The following is a 25,403-nucleotide window of genomic DNA, read 5'->3' as shown; positions in this document are numbered from 1 at the left end:
TAAGATAATAAGGGGAAAGCTATAGTTCAGTGGTTGAGTACTTGCTTTTAGGGTTGCCAGGGGCTTTTATGCACAGCAGGTTTTACCGCGGGTTTACGGCGGGGCTGTACTGTGAACTCGAAGTTGTCCCCAAAATCCACCGCAAAAATAGTGTATTTTTTTTTACCCTGGATATAAATTGGGCTACACTCTAACGGACAGTGAAAAGCCCGAATTGTGTGTGAACTGCTCCCCAATAACTTGCAGGGACTTCAGGGGAAATCTCTAGCCGATATGTGAATGCACCCCCTCCATTCTGGAAGAGATGCAAGTTAAAGGGCGTCAGAAGCCCCGTGTGAAAAGCTTCCAGGCTCAGATAGTGAAGGAAGTCGACATCCGTCACCCAAAAAGTGGAAACTGAGGACACTTTTCACCAAAGAAGTCTCCAAAAAGTCTCTACGCTGCATAAAATTTGAATATGTTTAATGTTATTAACTATGCATATTTTGATTTTTTAAAAATGGGATCATTTGAGAATAAATACAGCTCACCACTGTGAAGCTGAAGACCAGGTGAGCTGTATGTCTGCTCAGCCTTGCTGTCTAGGTGCAGAGTTCTCCAGACCCCCTGCTTCTTAACTGCACATTCCTCTCCTGGTTAGGTTTCCCCCCACCAACACACACACAGTCCTCTGTCCTCCTCCCCATCATGGGTCACCGAGCCCGCTTTCCCCAGCCAGGCTGGTACCTTCACCTCTTCCCTCGAGGCCGGGCATCCAGCTAGCTGTTGAGCCAGCCTCTTTGCATGCTAACGCACACAGTCTCCCACTCTCCGGCTGTTCTCTGCGACTAAAGCAAAGGGTGCTGTCGAGTCGGTGTCGACTCCTGGTGGCCACAGAGTCCTGTGGTTGTCGTGGGTAGAATTCAGGATGGGTTGACCATGGCCATCTCCCGCGCCGTCTGAGATGATGCCTTTCAGCGTCTTCCTAGATCGCTGCTGCCCAACAGAGGTGTTTCCCATAGTCTGGGGAGGGGAACACACCAGTGGGGATTCGAACCGGCCGCCTCTGGCTTGCTAATCAAGTCATTTCCCCACTGCGCTTTTAGGAAGCAACGAAAGACACATCATTTCCCCACTGCGCCATTAGGTGGGATTATCTACGACTACAGACATGTGTCTTTGGCTTTTCAATAGGAGGTTTAACTTTTTTTTTTCAAAGAAAAAGAAAAAAGATGCTGGGGAGAACAAGGAGAGAAGAGCGGGGTGCTGGCCACCTCCCCTCCTCCCAGCCCCTGCATTTCTTCCAACGCTTGGTTTTGAAAAGGAGCTGACCCCCGCCGGGTTTGTGGGGCAAGCCAGTGTTTGTGTACCTTGTGTGGCACCCTGTCTATCTGGGACACAGGATTCCTTCGAGGCATGCACACTTCCAAAGAAGAGGCAAGTGTACGCTTAGACAGTGTACACTTATACAGTGTACGTTTTACAGGGTCCAGCTTGTAAATATACAGCCTGTCTGGCTTGTAAATAATAATCTACAATATACGACCTGTCCGGCTTGTAAATAAACAGAAGATTACAAAGACAGTAAACAGAAGATTGGAAAGACACCGTAGGACTCGGATCCACTCTCCTCCAAAGGAAACGTTCCCCTGTTTAGGAGAAGGGAAGCAGAGAACAAGATGTTTGCTTGACAGCTGTACTTTTGCATGATGATGATCTCCAACATTTCTTCTCACGCACTTGCAAAGATGTTAGCAATTTGTGCTTGGGATGGCCAAATTTGAGATCTCAAAGCTAGCTGGGCTTCAGGGTTTTTTTCTTTTCCCCAGAGGGGTGTGGCCGTATGCTTGCTATTAATGTTGCTGGAGTCTCTTCTGGCCTTCGAAGATGTTGACTTCTGTGCAGGGCTGGCCACAGGATTGTTGGTGCCCTAGGCGGAATTTGATTTTGGCACATTCACCCACACCCCCTCCAAGAAGGGCAGAATTCTGGCTTTAACTTGAGCCTTTCAGGCTGCTCATTTCTGAGGTTGAATGACTAGCCTGTGCGTGTGACCAACAGCTGAGTAGCCCACACTGATTTGAGGATCCAGTGGCAGAGAGTTCTGTCTGTTATGGGGGCAAAACTCGAACACTTCCAAGATAAAAAAGATGCTGCTGTTAATTTGGAAATCCAGGCTGAGACCAGAGGCCCATTCACACATGATGCTGAACACTCGTACAGTGAGTGCACAGTGTCCACAGGTACAGAGCTGTACACAGGTACAGTCATTCACATGTCATGTTGAACGCAGGTACAGAAGCCCACTCCCATCTGTACCCTGCATTTGAAGGGCCTGTATCCAGGTTCACTTTTAAAATGAACTCAGGTACTGTCATTTCACACATATACATGTACGAGTGTGCAGAAATCTGTACATTCGTATAGCATATCATATCCAAATTGGGCTCATTTCTTTTTGGAAATGAATGCTGAGGTTGGCCATTCATGTTCAATAGAGGGTGTGCAGCTTATGAGGCTAGCTGGTCTTTTGGGGGGGTGGGTGGGGGCTGAGGTGCAATGAGAAAAGAAGCCTGTGTCCTTTGGTGTGCAGAAAGTGCAGGCCCTTTGGGGAGCAGGGTGCAAGATCCTATCTTACAGCCTTTGGCCATTATGCAGGACTTCAGGGATGCTATACATGAGCGGGAAAGAATGATTGTCAGCGTTATATGCTGGCACTGTTTATGCGCCCCTCTGGCGCCCTTTGCAACTGCCTAGATCTGCCTAGTGAACGTGCCGGTCCTGCTGCTATAATCTCTTCGTTGTTTCTTTCCAGCTGCGACTAATGACGACCACCTCCCGCGCAATGTTCTATGGGTCGCCGCCGGCCATGTCCCCACCGTCCAAAAACAAGTTCAAGCGACAGAGTAGGATATTTTCCCAGGTCTTGTACCGGACGCTGAGCTACAAGGACCGCAGTTCAGTGGCCACTTACCCCGTGGAGAGCAAGGATGACCCAGCGGAGCTCTCCACCCAGATCTCGGCGCCAGGGGTGCTTAAGGTATTTGGGGGCCACATCTGCGCAGGCACCCACTACAAGAGCGTCCTGGCCACGGGGAGCTCGTGCGCTCGGGAGCTGGTGAAGGAAGCGCTGGAGCGCTACGGGCTGAGCCAGGTGAGCGCCGCCCATTACGTCCTCTGCGATGTCATTGGGAGGTTTACGGGCTCGGAGAAGCAGTGGCAGATGGAAGGGCTGAGGGTCCTCTGGGACAACGAGAAACCGCTCCTGATCCAGGACCTCTGGAAGCCTCGGGAGGGGTTCTCCAGGAGGTTTGAGCTCCGGAAGAGATTGGAAGTGGAGGAGTTGGCAGCCCGGGACAAAGACACAATCACGGCAGGTGAGACATGTCTGGTTGTTTTTCTGGGTTGTGGCCACTTAATGGCACAGCGGGGAAATGACTTGCCTAGCGAGCCAGAGGTTGCCGGTTTGAATCCCCACTGGTATGTTTCCCAGACTATGGCAAACTCCTATATCGGGCAACAGCGATATAGGAAAGATGCGGAAAGGCATCACCTCATACTGGAGGCAATGGTCAACCCCTCCTACCAAAGACAACCACAGGGCTCTGTGGGCGCCAGGAGTCGACACTGACTCGACAGCACAACTTTACCTTTTACTTTAGACAGATGTTACCCATTTCAGCTGTAAGATACCATAGGAAGAGAGGAAGCTGCCCTATACCGAGTCAGACCATTGGTCCATCTAGCTCAGTCTTGTCTATACCAGGTCTACTCAGCTTTGCCCCCCCAGCTGTTTTCGGACTACAGCTCCCAGAATCCCCAGCCACAGTGGCCAATAGCCAGGGATTATGGGAGTTGTAGACCAACATCTTCAGGAGGGCTGAAGTTGAGCAGCCCTGGCCTACACCGACTGGCAGCGCTCTTCAAGATTTCAGGCAGGAGTTTCTCCCAGCCCGACTTGGAGATGCTGCCAGGGATTGAACTGGGCACCTTTTGCAGTGCTCACATGTAGTCACCCATTCAAATACAAACCAGGGAAGACTCTGCTTAGCAAAGGGGACAATTTATGCTTACTACCATAAGACCAGCTGTCCTCCCTTAGACCATGTGCTTATCTTGAAGCAATAAATGGACACATTAATCCTGACGCTTTTGGCCACTGTGAGACATCCAGTCACTTTGATCCAAACATTTTCTTCATTGTATGTTTGTATCTCTCCCTTCAACACGTAAGTGTTTTCAGGGTGGCTTGCGAATTTTAAGTTTTGTTTTCTGCACTAAAATCAGCAGAGATATCTCTTACAAAACAGGGGTTCTCAAGCTTGGCTCTCCAGATATTGTTGAGATGCAACTCCCATCACAGATGGGATTTAGGGATTATGGGGTGTCTGGTGGCACCTGAGGAGTCTCATGTTTTAGGACCCCTGACTTTTAACAACAAAAATGTAGGGGAAAGAAAGAACAGGAGCACTTTCAGTCAGCAGGCTTTACCGTGAGTTAACTGGAGTTTGAAGCTGCCCCAAAAAACCGACGCAAAAAGTGGAGGTTTTTTGCCCCGGATATAAATTGGGCTACACTCTTAACGTGCAGTGAAAAAACCAAATTGTGTGTTAAGTGCTCTCCGATAGTTTGCAGAGACTTCAGGGTAAATCTGGCCAATCAGGGCGGTTTACACAGAGAAATAATAAATAAATCTGATGGCTCCCTGTCCCCAAAGGGCTCACAGTCTAAAAAGAAACACCAGATAGACACCAGCAACAGTCACTGGAGGGATGCTGTGCTGGGGACGGAGAGGGCCAGTTACTCTCCCCCCTGCTAAATAAAAGAGAATCGCCGCATTAAAAGGTGCCTCTTTGTCAAGTTAGCAATTAGAACTGCTTGCAGGGCCCCCCTTCAACCAGCAGCTGTAGTGTAGGGATGTGCACAGACCGTGGAGGCATGGTCCGACGCTGGGGGTGTGTGTTGCTTTAAGGGCGGGGGGTTGTACTTACCCCTCCTGCTGCGTTTCCCCAACCAGCGCTCCATTTTATAGTGAAATTTTCGGGGCGGCAGCGTCCCTCCCTGCCGCCCCTGCCCTCTTCCGCACACATCACACATGCGGCACGGAGCATGCATGTGCGGGAGTTACTTCCACTTTTTACAGGCAACAAGGGGGCAGGGGCGGCAGGGAGGAATGCTGCCGCCCCGAAAATTTCACTATAAAATTGAACGCCGGAAGGGGAAAGCGGCGGGAGGGGTAAGTACAACCCCCCGCCCTTAAAGGGACACACACACCCCGGCGTCAGACCGCCAGACCGGCCATTTGCGAACCGGTTTGTGCACATCCCTGCTGTAGTGATGTCCGGGCAGGGGGCCCAGCACTTTCGTCTCGGGGGTTTTCCATTCAAGCCCTGCAGCTGTTGACGTACCCGCTACAGCACCCCAAAGCCTGCACCCGCAACCTGCCACCACCCCTTGCCTCATGACAGAGCTGGATCCACTTTCAAGGTCTTGCAGCTCTAAAATAATCATAACGCAGGCAAAGGCCATTTCTCTCTCAGCATCCGCGGTGCTTGCATGCGCGGAGAGTGTTCAGTCAGGTAGGAAGTCCAGTGCCGTGAACCGTGCATTCCCTGCCTGTGCTCCTGACCAAGTTCGGTGCATTTCACAGCTCAAAAGTCACCACGGAAGCTGTGCGCGCGCTCTCTCGCTCTCTCTCTCCCCCCCAGCTCCCGCTACCATTTTCTCATTTCACTTCTCATGGAAGTGGTGTCAGAAAACTAATTGACCCGGTTCATTGGTTCAAAAGAGAGAGAAAAGCTCTCTGGAGTGCAGGGAGAGAAACTGTTTAATTGCCAGAGATATCTTCCAGACAGCAATAAAACTAGAGTTGCCATGTTCCCCCCACTCCCCCAAATTCTGGGTTTCACCTGGATTTTAAGCATCTCACCCAGATGGCTTAGCCCACCCAGAGTTGCCTGGATTTCCGCTTTCTTTCTTTTTTTCTTTTTTAAAAAAAAGCTAAGCTCTAGCCCTTGTAGAAGCAGAGTTATGGAGCCAGATGTGCCGTCACTCTTCTGCTCAGACATTATTCTCAAGCCAGTTTACATAATATGCAAATTAGGCACCCGGATTTGGGAAGCCAGAATATGGCAACCCTAAATAAAACCCATGATATAAAGAGCTTGCACACAAGTTCTAAGTAGGAACTTACCTACCCTCCATGCAATCCTGCAGTCTTCTGTCTTCTTCCCCACGGGGATCTCACACGCTGTTCAGGTGTCCAGAAGGATCTTGTGTGACTTCTGCAGCAGGCGCGCGGTTATCATTGAGCACAGGGGGACGGGCGTCTTCAGGCTGCCACAGCCCCAAGCACTTCCGGGGCCCACCAGGGGCTTGCCTCCTGCTTTCCCCCCACATCCCTGGGGACCAGTGGCTCCCTCTAATTTTTTTCATCTCTATGCGGAATGAGTTTTGTTCTGGGCGGCAGTATCAAGGCAGGGTGTGTGCACCTGCTTTCAGAATGGGGCCTTCCTGATTCAACCTGAGCAGGATCTAAATGGAACTGAGCCAAAAACTCAGGCACACACCTTAGATGGATCAGTGCTGGGGACCTGCCAGATCCCCGTCCACCCCTGCTCTGCCCACATCTGTAGCCACAGCAGGAGTGCTGCCTTTTTGTGGCTTCCACTCGGTGCTTCATTCATGAGCCGTTGGCGTTGCGTTGGCGGGGCATGGACCCAAGCCCAGCGGCTCATTCTTTCTCTGCTTGGAGCAGAGGAACATAGCGACATAGGGACATCGGCAGCTGCCAGATACTGAGTCAGACCCTTGGTCCATCTAGCCCAGCAGACTGGCAGCGGCTTCTCCAAGGTCGCAGGCAGGAGTCTCTCTCTCTTAGCCCTATATTGGAGATGATGCCAGGGAGGGAAGGTGGAACCTTCTGCATGCAAGCAGGCAGATGCTTTTCCCAGGGCGGCCCCATCCCCTCAGGGGAATACTTTACAGGGCTCACACTGGTGGTCTCCCATTCAAATGGGAGGGGAATCTCTTCCAGTGCTCACACGTCTTGCCTCCCTTTCACAGGCAACCCGGGCAGACCCCGCTTAGCTAGGGGGACAAGTCATGCTTGCTACCGTAAGACGAGCTCTCCTTTCCTGATGATGGGAGTTGTAGTCCATCTGGGGACCCAAGTCTGCAAACCTCCCGGGCTACACCTTAAACAGGCTCACCTCTGTTATGGCCTGTAGTCTTAGCTACTTCATCAGTAGAGGCTCTTTCCCCTGCATTTAGTAATCTAGGTGGATCCTGCTTAGCAAAGGGGACCATTCATGCTTGCTGCCTCCAAGAGAGCTCTCCCCCTCCTGGCTTAGACCCCCGTTGCACACACACCCCCTTGCTATTGTGCCCAGCTCCTCCCCCCACACCCTCCAGGCCTGCATTCCCTTTGCACCCTGCCTCCAAAGCCTGGAAAGTCGTGGAGGATGGGCGGCCGGTTCCGCCGCTTGCTGGGAGGGCAGTGTTGAGAGGTGCTGGCGGGCAGGCCGCGGAGAGAAGTCCGTGCCCAGCAGCGTCCCCAGTGCTGAGAGAAAGGCACGAGTTATTAATAACGTTGCCCGGCTGGGCGGCTGGAAAGTCCTGTGTGCAGGACGTGTTGCCTGGGCAATGTTTCAGGTTAAGCGCAGCGAGGCAAGGCGTCCGAAGACCTCGGAACTGTATGTGGCCCCATTTACAGGGATTAAGGGCATTCGGATATTTGGAGTGTGTGTGTGTGTGTGTGTGTGTGTGTGTGTGTGTGTGTGTGTGTAATGTTATGAGCTCCCTGCTTCTCCGTGAGAGTTTCCAGGGGTGAAGATGAAGCCAACAGGTGTTGCTTTCCTTGTGGATGAGCGGAGGCTGGAGATTTATAGCGGACACGTGACATATTCAGTTCATTGTGTTAGCCCCCGGCCATTACAATGGAATGATCATTTACCCAGGAAATCACAACCACAGACAATGAGACAACCGCAGGCAATCTAATGCCTGTTGGGTGTTTGAAACCGCTGGCTTGTGTCTGGGATAAAGCCATCAGAAAGATTTATGAGGGTACTTTTATTGTGTTCTTTAGATAAGAGAGCCTCCGTGGAAGCAATCAGGTGCTCTGTACTCCCCCCGCCCCGGAGAAACTTTGTTTTATTTATTTGTTTTGTATATGTTGCTGCTGCTGCGTTGAACATCTGCCTGCAGGAGTGGGGGGGGGGAGAAGGCGAGTCCACCTGCCAGCCCCCCGCCTGACCTGCAGAACTGTGGCCTTTGGCAGTGGCTGCTTCGCAGGATCAGGGCCAGGAGTGAGTCAGCAGTTCTTGCTTACCAGCTGACCAGAGGGGCTCTCGCTGGCCCTATATAGGAACGCTGCCTCCTGCCCAGCCTGCCAGAAGCCCTGCAGCACTGGGAGAGACCACCTGCTTCCTAGACAGCCCCCAGGGTGAGAGACTGGCGTGGGGCCTCTGCCTCTGCGTTGAACATCTGCCTGCAGGAGTGGGGGGAGGGAGAAGGCGAGTCCACCTGCCAATAAATTGTAGCTGAGAATGATGGGAGTTCAAGTTCAGTGACATCTGGAGTACTATAGGTTGGGAGCCCTTGGTATAGACAGTGCTGAGTCAGGTGTATCAAGGATCTGACTTGGTGTAAGGCAGCTTCTTACGATCTTATACATGCAGAAGATCACAGGTTCAATCCCTGGCAGCATCTCCAGGTATGGCTGGGAGAGACTCCTGCCTAAAACCTTGGAGAGTTGCTGCCAGCCAGTGTATTATTATTATTATTATTATCATTATTATTATTATTATTATTATTATTATTAATATTAATATTAATATTAATAATATTATTAATATTATTACATTTATATCTCGCTCTTCCTCCAAGGAGCCCAGAGTGCTGTATTACATACTTGAGTTTCTCTTTGACAACAACCCTGTGAAGTAGGTTAGGCTGAGAGAGAAGTGACTGGCCCAGAGTCACCCAGCAAGTCTCATGGCTGAATGGGGATTTGAACTCGGGTCTCCCCGGTCCTAGTCCAGCACTCTAACCACTACACCACAAAACTGAGCTAGATGGACCAAGGGTCTGACTTGGTAGAAAACAGCTTCCTCGGTTCCAGTGGCCATCTGTGATCGAAAGCGAATGGGTGTGCCAATTCATGGCTGACAAATGATAGAGCAAATGTCTCGCCAAGGGTTGTGGGGTCTTGAAGAAGAAGGCGCAGCGGTCCCGCTTCTGCATGGTAATGCGTGTGTGAAATGCGTGGATGCGCTACATGTAGCACCAGACTCTAGGACTGCCACAACCGCGCGTCCGGGGAAGGAAGCCTTTGCCAACAGGGCATCGGGAGTGAGGATTCTCTGACTTTCACACACAGTGGGGGGATTCCACCCCAGGAGGCGAATCAGTCCTTTGAAGGGTGAGTGGCTTAATCTCCTCCTTTCTCTGGGCCCTGCCTGCGGGTGGGTAAAGGCTGGTGGGTGGCAGAAGGTTGCTGGGAAGAGGAGCGGCTAATCAGCTGAATGGGATAAGGAGTGGCTTAGCCGACAGGGCTCCGGAGGTCTCTGCTGGAAGGCTGCTGGCGGAGACGGAGTCTGTGTTGCATTAGAGTAGCCCAGCAGAAAGGGCATTTCCAGGGGGGATCTTCCGTTCTCAGGTTCCGCCTGGGAAAGACACCACGTGCCCAAAGATAGTGGGCTGGTGCCCATGACCGTCAGCTGGGTAGGACGGGTGTCCAGCCAAGCCCCGCAAAACAGCCATGGGTCGGCAAAATTGGAAGTGGAAGGAGGGGGATGAGATGGTAGAGTACTAGTTGCAATCTGGGTCGGAGGGCAGCAGGCGACCCACATCACGTGCCCAGCACTACAGAAGAACAGCCCTGCTGGATCAGTCATAGGAACATAGGAAGCTGCCATATACTGAGTCAGACCATTGGTCATATTCCCTGGTTGCAGATCAGTGGGAGACTAGAGATGCAAGCACTGTAAGATCTTCCTTTCAGGGGATGGAGCTGCTCTGGGAAGAGCAGAAGGTTCCAGGTTCCCTCCCTGGCAGCATCTCCAAGAGAGGGCTGAGAGAGATTCCTGCCTGCAGCCTTGGAGAAGCCGCTGCCAGTCTGTGCAGGCAATCCTGAGCTAGATGGATTGATGGTCTGACTCAGTATATGGCAGCTTCCTATGTTCTCCTCATGCTTCCTGCAAGCTTTGCAAAGTATCTAAGGAGGAGAGGTGTGAAAGCCTGGCAAAAACCCTGGGGAAAATGGTGTGTGTGTGGGGGGGGGGGCGGACAGTATTTTTGAGAACGCCCCCCCCAGTCCCCCGCCCAGGCCCTCACACCTCTAGAAAGGAGGGGTGTTCCTTGCAAAGTTGGGGGGGGGGTCTGATCAGTCCCAAAGAGGCAATGGTGGAGGGCATTTTGCCTCCCTGGAGGTGGGTGGCATTCCAGTATTCTGCCGCCCGAGGCAACTGCCTCGTTTTGCCTCATGGAAGGCCTCTTCAGACGGCTTGCACTGTGGCTTCTTGAGGTATAGAGTCTTGTTGGATTCAAGAGCAGTCTCCTTCTGCCCATATATTTCTCTGTAGTCCCTCCAGCGCAGAGGAGCAAGAAGCAACAGCAGAGATTCTTGTTCTGGTATCATGGATGCACTGCACCAGCTGATCACCAGGGGCAGGAAAGGGGGAGGCAGTTATTCATAGAGGAGCAGATGCCAGTCCGGCAGGCGTGTGTGACAACATCCTGACTGCCCCCAGCTCAGAAACCAGCCCCAGATGGCTAGCTTGCAGTCCGGGTGCTTGTCCTCTGATCTACTCAGATTTGATTGATAATTTTGGATGTTGTGTTTCCAGTGCTGGTGTCCACCCCAGGATAAGCATGATTTCAGCTGAGCGTGGTTGGTTTATCATTGCCGGCTGACATCTGGTACTGCTCAGGGCACTGTGTGCTCTGGGCTAAATGGAATTTTGCACAAAGGACACATTCAGTTCTGCGCAGAGAAAAGCCAGATTCTGCCTTATGTGTACATTCTGCGACCAAAGTAAAATATGCAGGATGTCTCTTTACTTTGCATGAATTCTGCAACCTGTATTGTTATGTACATGTTTTGAATCAAAAGTGGTATTGTCCAAGAAAGGTTTTACGGTGTGGTTTTGCTGAATGTGGTGTTGTTGTTGTTAATAATAATAATAATAATAATAATAATAATAATAATAATAATAATAAATAATTTTATTATTATTTCCCCTTTTTGAACTTAAAAAAGATCTCTAAAAAGGTTCAAATAATTTTTTAAAAAACCCTGCAAGTTAAACATCAAAAATAGAAGAAGAAATTAAGAACTCAGTTGTTAAGCGGCAGAACAAAAATCAGCAGAACACAAGCAGAACCTTTGCTCATCAAGGCCTAAACAGCAACAGAAAGGGGGTGGAGCAAACTTCATCAGGGAAGTTCTATGGTTTTGGTGCCAGTGTGGAGAAGGCCCTGCCTGAAACAAGCCTCTTCTGTACAGACAATGACAGAGGAATCGGGAACATACCTCTGAGGAGGAGTTTAAGGGGAAGGTCAGGATGTGTCCTGGAAGCAGACAGTCCTTAAGGCAGGGATTCTCAATCTTGGGTCCCCAGATGAGGTTGGACTACAACTCCCATCATCCCCAGTCACAGAAAGCAGCCCCAAAGCAGCGCTCTGTGCTGTGCAAGTTGAGCACAATTGGCTACGAAAGGTAGCTGCTCCCTGAGGCCTCCGCCTGGCATCTCCAAGATACATCTGAGAGAGATTCCTGCCTGCAACCTTGGAGAAGCCGCTGCCAGTCTGGGTAGACAATCCTGAGCTAGATGGACCAAGGGTCAGACTCAGTACATGGCAGCTTCCTACGTTCCTATGCCTTTCACAGCCCTGACAAAACCCGAACTCCAGGACTGAGCTGTAGGGTCGAGCTAAAATGTTTCACTTTATAAAGATTTCAAAGAATGGCAATCATCAAATTACGCAGAGTGTTCTAGGCGAGGTGGTTGTAAGTGTCTGCAGAGCCCTCCTCCTCACCCCTCCCTCCCTCCCTCCCTTAAAACGGCCTGTTTTAACCTGCAAAAATAAATTGCCAAGCAGGCAGCCAGAATGTGTGAATGGGATGTGTGGGCGGAAATCAGTTGCATGTGGAGCTGGGAGGAAAAGCTTGTACTCTATCAGGGCTCCGGCTGAGAGGCAAAGCTCTTTCCTTCTTCCCCAGACCGGACCAGTTGCAATGCAGAGGTGGGTTTGTCACAAAATCTTCCAGGAGCTGACGCAGTGATGGAGACTGAAAGCCAGGCAGTTAGCATTTCTCAGGGTGGAGCAGAGGCTGCAGGACGCTGGGGTCATTTTCACGACACGAGCCACTTGGGTAGGAGAGAGTGAGCCCGGGCAACTGGGAGGCCTCCTGACCGACTGAGCGGCTCCAGACCTGGTAGCCCCACCCGGCAACCCAGGTGAAAAGTGAGGCCAGAGAGAAACGAGCCCCTCTTATCTCACTTTGTGGAGTTTTAGCCATAGAGTGCTGGGGAAAGAGAGGCCAGGGAGAGGAGCGCGGTGCACTGCCATGGGCTGCCAAATGCATTGTGGGATACAGGAGGGCCGCCTCCTCCCAATCCCATTTTGGAAGCCTGCTGCCATGCCAGTTGTGTGGATGTGTGAGCGGTGGAGCCCGGAGAGGAGAGGAGAGCTGGTCTTGCGGTAGCAAGCATGACTTGTCCCCTTAGCTAAGCAGGGTCCGCCCTGGTTGCATATGAATGGGAGACTAGAAGTGTGAGCAGCACTGTAAGATCTTCCCCTCAGGAGATGGAGCCACTCTGGCAAGAGCATCTAGGTTCCAAGTTCCCTCCCTGGCAGCATCTCCAAGATAGGGCTGAGAGAGACTCCTGCCTGCAACCTTGGAGGAGCCGCTGCCAGTCTGTGTAGACGATACTGAGCTAGATGGACCACGGGTCTGACTCAGTATACGGCAGCTTCCTATGTTCCAGAGGAGGCTCTGATCACCTGGGGGCAGGCAGGTAAGATCCTACCTCCTGCTGTGCCATTGGGTGAGGGTTTCTCAGAGCCAAGGAAACCCATGGAACTGGTGCTAACCGTGGTGCTAAACTTCAGAGCTGCAGGAAACTGGGAGGGAAATCGGTATCTCAAATGGCTTTAACAAAAAGCGGTACAGAAAGGACTTTGTTAGGCTCAGGAAAGTATGTGTGTTTATCTTTCCAGAGTGCCATGGGGAGTTTTAGTGGTGCTAGTTGCAACAGGAGGTCTATCTAGTGTGAAAAGTTGGGTTTTTCTTTCTTTCTCCCCCCCACCCCCCAGCTGGTTTTTGTGATGCAAAGTAAATACAGAAGCTTCCTTTTGCCTACAGATAAGAAAGCTGCACCATGGTTTCTGTGGTGGAGGAGCGTGAGAGTGAACGGCTGCAGCCCGTTTCAGCCTTGGCTTGAGCATTTCCTTTTGAGTCGCCCCTCCGTCTGATTGCCCACCAGTGGCAGGGCCGGATTCAGGATCTTGCGGGGTGTGTGTGTGTGTGTGTGTGTGCAGGTCATCAGTGGGACTCCTTAACGAGCAAGGGTGGAGGAGACAGGTCATCTGGAGGGAGAGAGCCCCCCCCCCCCCCGAGGTCTTGAACTAGATTGCTGGCTGACTCCCACAGGCCAACTGGCCACTCTCCAACTCTCCGTGGGCCAAACTAAACCAACTAAAGGCCAAAATGGAAGAGACCGTGCATGGGAACAAACTGGACTGAGGACAGGATCCTGGGGAAAGGGTGGAGTTTAACCCCTTTCCTGCCTTGTTCTCCCAATGTCAATCCCCAATAGCAAACCACTGCTGTGGCGACCATCTGCTCGGCATGCAGAAGGTCCCAGGTTGAATCCCTGGCAGCATCTCCCGGCGAGGGCTGGGAGAGACTCCCGCCGGAAATCCCAGATTGCCGCTGCCAGTCAGTGTCGACAGCATGGAGCTGGATGGCCCAAGGGTCTGCTTCCCGTCGCGCTTTTCCCCATCGCTTGGGCACAAAGCACTGGTCACCCCAGCTGCAGGGCATCAGCACCCGGCATGGAAAGGGCGGCGGTGGCAGGGCGCACCCAGAGTCTTGTGGGCCCCTCGATCCTCTGGGCCTGGGGGCATTTATCCCCCCTTGCCCAATAGACGCGATGCCCATGGGTCTAGTCTCTAGGCCTGGCCGGCATCTCTGCTGTCCAGTGCCTGAGTACTAAAGGAAAGGAACACCAAGCCCTGTGGAGAGCAGTGGAAGGAGATGGCTGCATTTAGCCTGGACAGAGAGAGGCGCTCCACCCCCCCAAAATGTGTGCCCCAGGTGGTGTGGTTGCTGTGCCCCTCCACCAGCCGAGGCAGCCGGGAATGACTGACCTGTGCTGGGTGGCTGAGCGCATGACCGTTGCTTTATTTTGTTTTGTTTTGTTTGTTTGTTACATTTCTGCACCGCCCAAAACTTGAGTCTCTGGGAAGTTTACAATCAGAGATGGAGAGGGGAGTGGGGAAAGAAATATGTGGGATTGTGAATATGTTAAGTTGCATGTTGAAATGTTTCGGCTACTGCATATTTGCCAAAAAATACGCCTGTTCTACAGGTGAAACTCGGAAAATTAGAATATCGTGCAAAAGTCCATTAATTTCAGTAATGCAAATTAAAAGGTGAAACTGATATATGAGACAGACGCATTACATGCAAAGCGAGATAAGTCAAGCCTTAATTTGTTATAATTGTGATGATCATGGCGTACAGCTCATGAAAACCCCAAATCCACAATCTCAAAAAATTAGAATATTACATGGAACCAAGAAGACAAGGATTGAAGAATAGAACAATATCGGACCTCTGAAAAGTATAAGCATGCATATGTATTCAGTACTTGGTTTGGGCCCCTTTTGCAGCAATTACTGCCTCAATGTGGCATGGCATGGATGCTATCAGCCTGTGGCACTGATGAGGTGTTATGGAAGACCAGGATGCTTCATTAGCGGCCTTCAGCAATTCTGCATTGTTTGGTCTCATGTCTCTCATCCTTCTCTTGGCAATGCCCCATAGACTCTCTATGGGGTCAGGTCAGGCGAGTTTGCTGGCCAGTCAAGCACAGTACACTGTATACTTTTCAGAGGTCCGATATTGTTCTGTTCTTCAATCCTTGTCTTATTGGTTCCATGTAATATTCTAATTTTCTGAGCTTGTGGATTTGGGGTTTTCATGAGCTGTACGCCATGATCATCACCATTATAACAAATTAAGGCTTGACTTATCTCGCTTTGCATGTAATGCGTCTGTCTCATATATCAGTTTCACCTTTTAATTTGCATTACTGAAATTAATGGACTTTTGCACGATATTCTAATTTTCCGAGTTTCACCTGTATATTCTTACATTCAGTTGCTGTTTGTGCCTTCAGGAACCCACATGTTAAAAATACTGCATGTGTCACGGGGTGTGTGTGTGTGTGTGGGTGTGTGTGTGTGTGTGTAGGGGGATGATGCTTAACTTGCAGTGGGAGGTTGGTGGCGGCTACTCCAAAGGCCTTTAGGTCCAGGCTCCAAAATTACCTAGGTGGAAGATGCTGAAAGGCATCCACTCATACTGCGTGGGAGGAGGCAATGGTCAACCCCTCCTGTATTCTACCAAAGATAACCGCAGGGCTCTGTGGGCGCCAGAAGTCTACACTGACTTGACGGCACACTTTACCTTACCTCTGAGCATGGAGAAGACTGAGGAGACAAGTAAAGTGTGCCATCAAGTCGATTTCAACTCCTGGTGCCCACAGAGCCGTGTGGTTTTCTTTCGGTAGAATACAGGAGGGGTTGACCATGGCCTCCTCCCACGCAGTAGGAGATGATGCCTTTCAGCATCTTCCTCTATCACTGCTGCCCGATATAGTACCCGCAGGATTTGAATCGGCAACCTTCTGCTTCATGTCAGCCAAGCATTTCCCCGCTGCGCCATTAGGTGGCTTTTTAAGGGGACGTGTGATAGCACCTGTGACAGCAGCCTCCAAATATCTGAAGGGCTGTTGCCTAGATGAGGGAGCAGATTTGTCCTCTGTTGCTGCTCCTGCGGGCAGGATTGGAACCCGTGGGTTGAAATGACAAGGAAGCAGGTTTAACCTGGAGGGATTTCCAAACTGCCGGAGCTGGGGGGAACCTTGCCTGTGCTGTGGTGGGCTCCCCTTCTTTGGAGGTTCTCAGAAAGAGCCTGGATTGACCTCTCTCTGGGATGCTTGAGCTCAGGGGTTTTCAGACGTGGGTTCCCAGAGGCGTGGAACTCCAACTTCCATCACCACCAGCCCCAACGGCTGCTCTGATCTGGGGACCCAGGTTTAAAAACGCCTGTTGTCGCAGTTCCCTGCCCTGAGCAGAGGGTTGGTCTAGATGACCTCCAGTGTTCCTCCCAACTTGGTGATTGGCTCCAGAAGGAGAAGGAGGCCCATTGGCTGCATCTGGGCTGATCTCTGCATTCAAGCTCAGCCACTTGGCTGCACATTCCTCCTCGTCGGCCTCATTGCCGCTTCTTGCCAGGAATGATTTGGCAGCCGGGTTCGCCATTCATCTAGGATCGGCTTCCCTTGCCCTGCTCAGCACTTTCTGCCTTGCTGTTCTCCATGCAGAAACTGAAAACAAAACCCCGGATGGTTCCCTCTTCCCAGCCTCCTCTCAGCAGCCCCCATCCTGACTGTGTTCGGCTGCAGAGTGTGGTTTTATTCATGTTCTTAACTTAGCTGAAACCGCTGTCTTGTGAGAAGACTTAAGAGTGTTAAAAAGCAAGTTTCTAGCCCTCAAGGTGGCACCAAAGCCTTAAGGCGCACACCGTATGGTGTAGTGGTTAGTGTGCTGGTCCATGGAGGCCGAGGTGTAAATCCTTACTCAGCTGCAGTGTTTGCTCTTTGGGGTATTTGTGCTCTCTCATAGGAACCTAGGAAGCTGCCTTATGAGGAGTCAGACCATTCGTCCCTCTAACTCAGTATTGTCTACACGGACTGGCAGCGGCTCTCCAAGGGGTGTGTGTGTGTGTGTGTGTGTGTGTGTGTGTGTGTGTGTGAATGACTAGAAGTGTGAGCACTGCAAGATTTGGGGATGAAGCCGCTCTGGGAAGAGCATCTGCCTGCTTGCATGCGGAAGGTTCCATGTTTCCTCCCTTGCGTCTGCAGGATGGGGCTGAGAGAGATTCCTGCCTGCACCCTTGGAGAAGCCGCTGCCTGTCTGTGAAGGCAATACTGAGTTAGTTGGACCAAGGGTCTGACTCAGTCTATGGCAGCATCTTATGTTCCTGTCTGACCCCATCCAACTCTCTGTGTTGGCTGCTTTCCACGAACGTGACTCTTGTGCCGTGCTTATGGGCTGTCAGATTCCTCTGGCTGATTTGAGCGCAGCCTATGGGAGTTTGTGACCATATTTCGGCACATCCAGCTCCCGGAATGGCTGGGGGCCATTACTCTGTTTGTCCATCTCTCGTCCTAAATCCTGAGGCATGTAAACAGGAGGAATACCAGCGGCCCCTTCCCGCCTCTCCTCCGTTCCCTGGTCACCTCTTTCATTTTCCCAGCGAATGAAGGATAGATTTTTTAATTATTATTATAATAAAAAAATGTATTTCAGAACCCAGGGACAGCTCTTCACCAAATAAGGCTGGTTGCATGCTGGGATCTGAGCTGGACCTCTGTATCCAGCCAGCTCAGAGACTCTGGCCGGCCGGGTGCACAACGGTGCTCTTTGGTGAACAGAACGGACAGGATGCTGCCATGGGAAGAGATCTCCCCTTCTAGATGCTGGATCCCACATAGGTCCATCCTGCGGCTTTAACACTCGGTGGGGAATTGCAGAGACAAGTCAAGAAAAATGGTTTTTGCTTTTTCTTCTTCTTCTTCTTTTTTTTAAAGGTAAATCAGAACGGGAACCCGTGGAGTTTCTTGGCTCAAGGTGTGTGCTGTATACATGAGTTGGGAGGAGCACTGGACTTGTGGCAGCAGGCCTTTCGCTAAGCAGGGTCCACCTTGGTTTGCATTTGGATGGGTGACTAGCCGTCAGCGCTGCAAGATATCCCTCCTTGGGGCAGGGGTAGACAAGCTCGGCTCTCCAGCAGCTGCTGAACGACAGCTCCCATCATCTCCAGCCACAGTTTAGGGTGACTGGGGATGATGGGAGTTGTAGTTCGATAACAGCCGGATAGCCAAGGCCACCTACCCCTGCCTTAGGGGATGGCGCCTTAACTCAGCGTTAGAGCATGTGGTTTGAATGCAGGAGGTCCCAGGTTCAATTCCTGACAGAATCTCCAGGTGGGCTACCCCCTGACACCTTGGGGAGCTGCTGCCAGTCAGTGTAGACAGTTTTGAGTTAGATAGATCGAGGGTTTGATGCAGCGCCTTACATTTCTATATTTTTCTTCTTGTGGATATAACAGTGGACATAAGATACTAAGATTGCTAGTCCTGCCCTTACCATTCAGCTGGCTACATGGGCAGATATCGGGGTAGTATTGCAAGTCCACAAAATGTGAATTGTTTAGGGTATTCCCCCCGCCCCCCCTGCCCCGCACAGTAGGTGAATCTGCCTTTTCTCTCACTGGCACTGCTCTCCCGCCCTGAGATTGCAAAGTGGGTCTCCCACTCTGCTGCCGGGTCTCTCAACTTTCCCCCCACCTTGTCTGGCCTGCAGCAGAGAGCCAGGATTGACGGCCGGAGGATCGTTCCACTCTGGGGAGGCAGGGGAGGAGACTCTACCACTTGGGTCTGCGTCCAGGATACCTGGGGGGCTTTCGCGTCGGGCAAGCCACCCAGACCCCCCTCCCTCCCCCCCCCGCCCGTCTTCCCGGCAGCCCGTTTTCCAAAGAGACAGCGTGGAGAGAAGTGAATTACCGCTTGCCTCTGCAGCACTGCAGTCTGCAGGTCCCGCCAGCCCCAGAGCTCCCGGGCAGGTGAGGTGCCCTTCGCCTACGCCCCAGGCTCCGGGACCCTCTGCAGAGCCCAGCTGCAAGGTGAGAAAGGAGCGGGTCCCACCAGGTGCAGCATTCTCCGCACTCCAGCCACGGTTTATCATTTGTTAATCTTATTTGCGGGGGTGTGTGTGTTGGGGGGGGTGCACTTTAAGTTCTGTCTGTATGGCACAAGGCAGCCGGGAAAGGTCTGTGATGGATTTTTGGAGATGGGGGAGAAGGGCAGGTCTGCAGTGAGCGGCGCAGAAAAGGGGGGTTTGGAGAAAGCTGATGTAGAGGATGGGAGGAGAACCTGCTCTGTGCAGAACAGGGAGCTGGGCTGGAAAATGGGTCCGCCGTAGCATCCGCTCTAGCTGCCTGACTGTGGAGAGACTTTTTGCTCAGGGCTCTACGGCATGGTTTGGGAGGGTGTGACGGGGTGGACGCGGAGGGTGGGGTGTGGCATGCTCTTTGCTTTCAATGCGGGGGGGGGGGGGGAGATCTGCTTTTCCTCTCTTTTCCACAGTCCGTTCTGAAACGCAGGAAGCTGCCTTCTACCGAGTCAGAATATAGGTCCGTCTAGCTCAGTCGAGCCCGTCTACTCTGACTAGCAGTAGCTCTGCAGGGCTTCAGGCAGGGATTTTTCTCTGCCCTCCCCGGAGATGCTGGGGGCCGAATCTGAGCCCTTCCGCGGGCAAGCAAAACGCTCTCCCACCGAGCTTTTTCTTGCCCCATCCCCAAACATGGCTTGTAAGCATCCAAATGGCTTAAGCCGATATCTCTCTGGGCTTTTGCAGCCTTGAGGAGTCAGGTGTCACTGGTGACTGCGATCCAGGGCGAGATAAAAGGTGCCAGAAGTCCTAAGAATGCCCCTTTGCCATTCTGCTCCGTTGAAACCAGCGTGACTTCGCTTCCAAGCGAATGAGTTGGCGATGGCAGTACTGAGCCGGGGTCGTCCCATGAAACGGATGGCCAGGAAACTGAGGACTAACCAAAGGATGTGCTTTTCCACACAGCACAGCACTGATCTGTGGAACTCTCTGCCACAAGATGTGGTGATGGCCCACTTGCTTGGACGGTTTTAAAGGGGGCTTAGACAAAGGCATGGAGGACAGGGCTATCAGTGGCTACTAGTCTGGTGGCTATAGGCCACTTCCAGTGGGCCACGGTGGGAAGCAGGATGCTGGACGAGATAGGCCCTGGGCCTGATCCAGCAGGGCAATGGATAATCTAGCCACATAAAAACTATAAGAGCCTTAGATGATAATGCCAGATTAACTCCCGAAAATACATTTAATAGAGCCAACTCTGGTCTCATATCTAACTTCTGTTGTGTAATTTTACCCATTTCTAAAAATACCTCTGTCCCAAAGCAGAAAATACGGGGACAAGACCAGCATAAATGGAAGTATATGTACCCCTATGACCGCAGCCATTCCAACCTGACAGGGACAAACTCTTATTGATGTGGACGAGCCTGAACGAATGATGCCAGATATTGTCCTTGCAATAGAGGTTTGGACTAAACGAGAGGGCTGCTCTGATGTCTGGCGCGGTGTCTCTCTGCCCTCCCCAGGGATAAATGCCCAGGCCCGGAAGCTCCAGCGGAACCACGCCAAAGGCGCCATGACCCTCTTGACGGGATGCAAGGGCCACGCCACGCCGCCCACCCTGCGCCGCACCGTCAGCGAGACCAGCCTCAGCCAGGCCGAAGGGGAGCAGGAGCACCTGAAGAGGCACTACTCCACCTTGCCGGAGACCCTTCGGTGCCTGGAGAGCGCCGGGGAGGAGCGGCCGGTTCCCCTGGAGGAGCAGAACGGCAGCCTGCGCTATTCCCTTTACCAGTCGCCGCACCTGCTGCTCCTGCAAGGCTACAGCCAACAGCACGTAAGCCTCGGCCGTGGAGTAGACGTGTCAAGGCATGGCCAGATTCGGGCGGCGGCGGGGTGGGGTGGGGGTGCATGGATGCACAGGGGGCAGGAGAGCCGGTCTTGTGGCAGCGAGTCGGACTTGTCCCCTTTGCTAAGCAGGGCCTGCCCTGGCTTCCATTTGAATGGGAGACTCCTTGCGTGAGCCCTGTAAGCTATTTGCCTTAGGGCAGGGCTGCTCAGCTTCGGTTCTCCTGCAGATGTTGGCCTGCGACTCCCATAGTCCCTGGCTATTGGCCGCTGTGGCTGGGGATTATGGGAGTTGTAGTCCGAAAAAGGATCTGGGGCCGGAGTTGAGCAGGCCTGATGTGAATGCATGCAGCTGGTAAGCTTTGTTGGGAGGGGAATCCAAGAAGCAAGCCGTAAAGTCTAACAACCATGATCCAAGGGTTTATTTTCCAGGGTTGTTGTTGTTGTTGTTTACATATGTTGCGTCTATTGGTTTGGGTTTGTTTTTTTTGGCAGATGTTGGCCTACAACTCCCATAATCCCTGGCTATCGGCCACTGTGGCTGGGGATTATGGGAGTTGTAGTCCAAAAGCAGCTGGGCGGTGGAGCAAAGTTGAGCAGGCCTGCCTTAGGGGATAAGACCATAGCTCAGTGGAAGAGCAGCCACATACTTGCATGCAGAAGGTCCCAGGTTCACTCCTGGCATCTCCAGGTAGGGCTAAGAGAGACTCCTGCCCAGGGGCGGAGCCACCATCGAGCAAATGGGTTCGAAGAATCTGGGCCGCTGTTAATCAGGGGCTGCGCCTGGTGCCCCAGCCACGCCCCCTACATCTGACATCAGACTCGGGGGGGCATCGCTTTGCTTGCAAATGGGTTTGCGAGCAAGCCCCGCCCCCTGCATCTGATGTGAGATGCAGGGGCGTGGCTTAGCATCTGATGTCAGATGCAGGGGGCAGGGCTAGGGGGCCATGACGGCGGGCTGGACCCGGGCCACCACTGGCCTCTCTCCACCCCTGCTCCTGCCTGCTACCTTGGAGCTGCTGCCAGTCTGTATCGGCAGCCCTGGGCTCAATGGACCAATGGCCTGACTCAGTCAAAGGCAGCTTCCTACGTTCCACTGTAGGTCAGTGGAAGAGCATCTGCTTTGAAAGCCAAAGGTCCCAAGTTCGGTCCCTGGCAGCATCTTCAGGTAGGACTGGGAGAGAACCCCGTGGGAAACCTTAGAAAGCCCCTGCTGGTTAGTACTGGGCTACAAGGTATATTCATTGGTGCAGACATAGAACACCTGCTTTATAAGGAGAAGGTTCCAGGTTCGATTTCTGGCAATATTTGTACTGTTCTAATTTTTTAAATAGATCTGTTCTTTTTATTTTATTTAATAAACATGTTGTGAACTGCTTTGGGATTATTTTTACTGAAAGACAGTATATAAGTCTTAACAATGAAATAAATGAATAAAATCCCATGGTAGGGCTGGGCAATACCTTGCAGAGTCGCTGCCAGTCAGTGTAGACCAGGTCTGCTCCACTTTGCCCCCGCCCTGCGCCCCCCCGCCTGCTGTTTTTGGACTACAACTCCCATAATCCCCAGCCACAGTGGCCAATAGCTAGGGACTATGGGAATTGTAGGCCAACATCTGCAGGAGGGCCAAAGGTGAGCAGCTCTGGTGTAGACGATACTGAGCCACACAGACGAATGTCTGACTCAGTAGAAGGCAACAGCAGATGTTCAAAGCAGCATGAATACAAAATCCAGATAGGACATGTTTGCTCTGAAATGTGGGGTGTTGTTTTTACAAGCAGGAAATGTGTTGGTTCTCGGAAGAGCTGCCACAGGCCAGACAAGGAGGAGGCATATTTGCTGGTGGTGAAGGGTTGCAGAGGGGAAAGCAATGGTCAGGGTAGGCTTAAGCGTCCCTCCTTTATCTCTTGAGGCTTTCCCAGAACTCCCAGCCCCTCTCACAGCCGCCATTTTGCAACAGAGAAGCCGCAGTTGAGATCGGTACATATGGGTTGACCACCGAACTGGCCTTATCATTGTGTTGTGTTGTTCAAATCACTTGACCGTTTCTTGGTTTTCTTTGGGTGTGGTGGGCTCTAGTTTCTGTGCAGAGGGGAGCCTTGTGACTTCACCCATGCCAAAATGTTGTCTTCACGTGTGATGCCATCTGTGGATCGCACCCGCTTGCTATCTGTGCTTGTGTGTTTGGCCACGCAGGACAGCCTGGTGTACATGCTGAATCGTGATCAACACACCGTAGGCCAAAGGACTCAGGCCAGCAAGGCCAGCATCAGCCTTTCTGCTCCGGACATCCTCCCACTTCATTGCACCATCCGGAGGATCAAGGTATCTGGCCGCTCCCACCGTCGCTCAGAAGAGAAGCTGATCCTGGAGCCCATCCCGGGAGCCAGTGTCTCCATCAACTTCTCCGAAGTAGGGAGGACCGTTGTCCTCCACCACGGAGACTTGATTTCCCTTGGGCTTTATTACTTGCTGCTCTACAAGGACCCTTTGAAAACCCAGCCACTGCCGGCTCAGACACTCATGAGGCTCAAAGCTGTGCGCCGGGCCTCGGAACCAGAGCTGTCGTCAACATGCAAGTTGTGCGGCAACCAGGTCAAAGACAACAAGGCCTCCTCCTCGTCTTCCTCCAAGAAGCCAGGGCCCCAGCCTACCTCCAGCCGGAGAGGCGGGCGGAGGAAACTGCAGCTGGAGTTTGACAAAGCCAGCGAAGACTTGCTGCTGAGAAGAATCGTGGGCCTCATCGAGCCCACTGGTGATGACCACAAGCTGACGCCGGCCTTCCTGCTGTGTCTTTGCATCCAACATTCGGCTCACCACTTCAAGCCAGGAGAGTTTGGACAGCTGCTACTTAAGTCAGCCAAGATGATCCAGAGGACCGTGTGGGTCAGTAAGTTCTGTGCGGTGGGAGGGGAGGGTTTTACTCCTGGTATGTCAGATCAGGGGGTCTCAGGATTGGGTCCCCAGATGTCGTAGGACAGCAACTCCCAAGGCCATTGTGACTGGGGGTGCTGGGAGTTGTAGTCCATCAACATCTGGGGATGCAGGATTGGGAACCCCTCCTAGATGTTTATAAGCTGCTTTTCCAGAGCCCTGCTGGATCAGGCCCAAGGACTATCTAGTCCAGCATCCTGTTTCACACAGTGGCCCACCAGAAGTCTCTGGGAAGCCCACAGGCAAGAGGTGAGGGCATCCTCTCTCTCCTGCTGTTGATCCCCTGCTACTGGTATTGAGAGGCATCGTGCCTCTGAGGCTGGAGGTGGCCTATAGCCCTCAGACTAGTAGCCATTGATAGACCTGTCCTCCATGAATTTATCTAAACCCCTCTTAAAACCTCCCAGGCTGTTGGCTGTCACCACATCTTGAGGCAGAGAATTCCATAGGTTGATTATGCATTGTGTGAAAAAAGTACTTACTTTTGTCGGGTCCTAAATTTCCTGGCCTTCCGTTTCATGGGATGACCCCTGGTTCTAGTGTTATGTGTGAAGGAGCACAATTTCTTTCTGTCAACTTTCTCCACACCATGTATGATTTTATAGATCTCTATCCTGTCTCCCAGCAGTCGTCTCCCCCCCTCCCACAAACTAAAAAGGCCCAGGTGTTAAGGAAGGTGCTCTAGGCCCTTGGTCATCTTGGTTGTCCTCTTTTGCACCTTTTCCAGTTCTAGTAAAGTAAAGTGTGCCATCTGATTGGTGTTGACTCCTGGCGACCACAGAGCCCTGTGAATACAGGAGGGGTTGACCATTGCATCCTCCCTCACAGTATGAGATAATGCCTTTTCAGCATCTTCCGATATCGCTGCTGCCCCATATAGGTGTTTCCCATAGTCTGGGAAACATACCAGTGAGGATTCGAACCGGCAACCTCTGGCTTGCTAGTCAAGTCATTTCCCCACGGCACCATTAGGTGGCAAATGATTAGTAAAGCATTCTGATAAATCCAGGATCAGAAGCAGGGAGGAGCAGACTGCTTCAAGCAGCCAATGGTAGGCCAGTCCCTGGGGTCGCATGGCAACCGAACCCACCTAGCACCCCTCCCTCTGCCGCATGGGTGGTCTTCAGAGGAAGAAGGCAAAATGGCACCAACATTGCTTTTCCTCTTCCTTTCCTCGCAGGAAAGAAGAGAGGTGGCAGAGATTTCAAAGATGGAAGGAACTGGGGTGTGTGATTTTAATGGGTGGGGAGAAAGAAAGGAGAGGTACCATTTGGTCTTCAGGCACTCAATAAATCTCCCCATAAAACTCCCCAAGAGACATGGGAGAGGATAGAGCAGTTCACATGATCATAACTAGGGCAGAGGATGTCTCTAATTCCCTAATCCCTGATTCGGGAGCTGTACATGCTCCCCTTTTGCGATGGTGTGGTAGATCAAAACAATGTTGGAGGTGGAGAGCGTGGTCATCTATCAAGCCCTGGGGCTTTCCCAGACAGCTGGCTTTCCCACGGGTTTTCTGTGAGGCTTTACTGCGAGTTCGAAGTTGCCCCCGAAACTGACGCAAAAAGTGGGTTGTTGTTTTTTTAACCCTGAATATAAATCAGGCTACACTCTTATCATGTGATGGGAAACCCAAATTGTGTGTGAAGTGCTCCCTGATGGCTTGCAGG

The 25,403-nt window shown here is 52.0% G+C and overlaps 1 protein-coding gene across 4 annotated transcripts in view; it reads left to right on the top strand.

Annotated features, from left to right (window-relative positions):
• Positions 1 to 25,403, top strand: part of RADIL (Rap associating with DIL domain) — an 82,524-nt gene that overhangs the window by 13,923 nt on the left and 43,198 nt on the right. Inside the window, exons 2-4 of one of the 4 annotated variants that reach the window (XM_053276188.1) lie at positions 2,795 to 3,356; positions 20,478 to 20,788; positions 22,996 to 23,685. In XM_053276188.1, coding sequence (XP_053132163.1) covers positions 2,804 to 3,356; positions 20,478 to 20,788; positions 22,996 to 23,685 — 1,554 coding nt within the window. In that variant the 5' untranslated portion in view covers positions 2,795 to 2,803. Of the gene's footprint in view, positions 1 to 2,794; positions 3,357 to 8,338; positions 8,426 to 17,883; positions 17,911 to 18,842; positions 18,965 to 20,477; positions 20,789 to 22,995; positions 23,686 to 25,403 lie in introns of those variants that run through there. The other 3 variants (XM_053276190.1, XM_053276191.1, XM_053276189.1) reach the window with 3 other exon arrangements.

The sequence above is a fragment of the Hemicordylus capensis genome, chromosome 13 (assembly GCF_027244095.1).
Source record: "Hemicordylus capensis ecotype Gifberg chromosome 13, rHemCap1.1.pri, whole genome shotgun sequence".
Classification (NCBI taxonomy): domain Eukaryota; kingdom Metazoa; phylum Chordata; class Lepidosauria; order Squamata; family Cordylidae; genus Hemicordylus; species Hemicordylus capensis.
The sequence above is the reverse complement of the archived record's forward strand: the minus strand, read 5'-3'. Positions and strand labels throughout refer to the sequence as shown.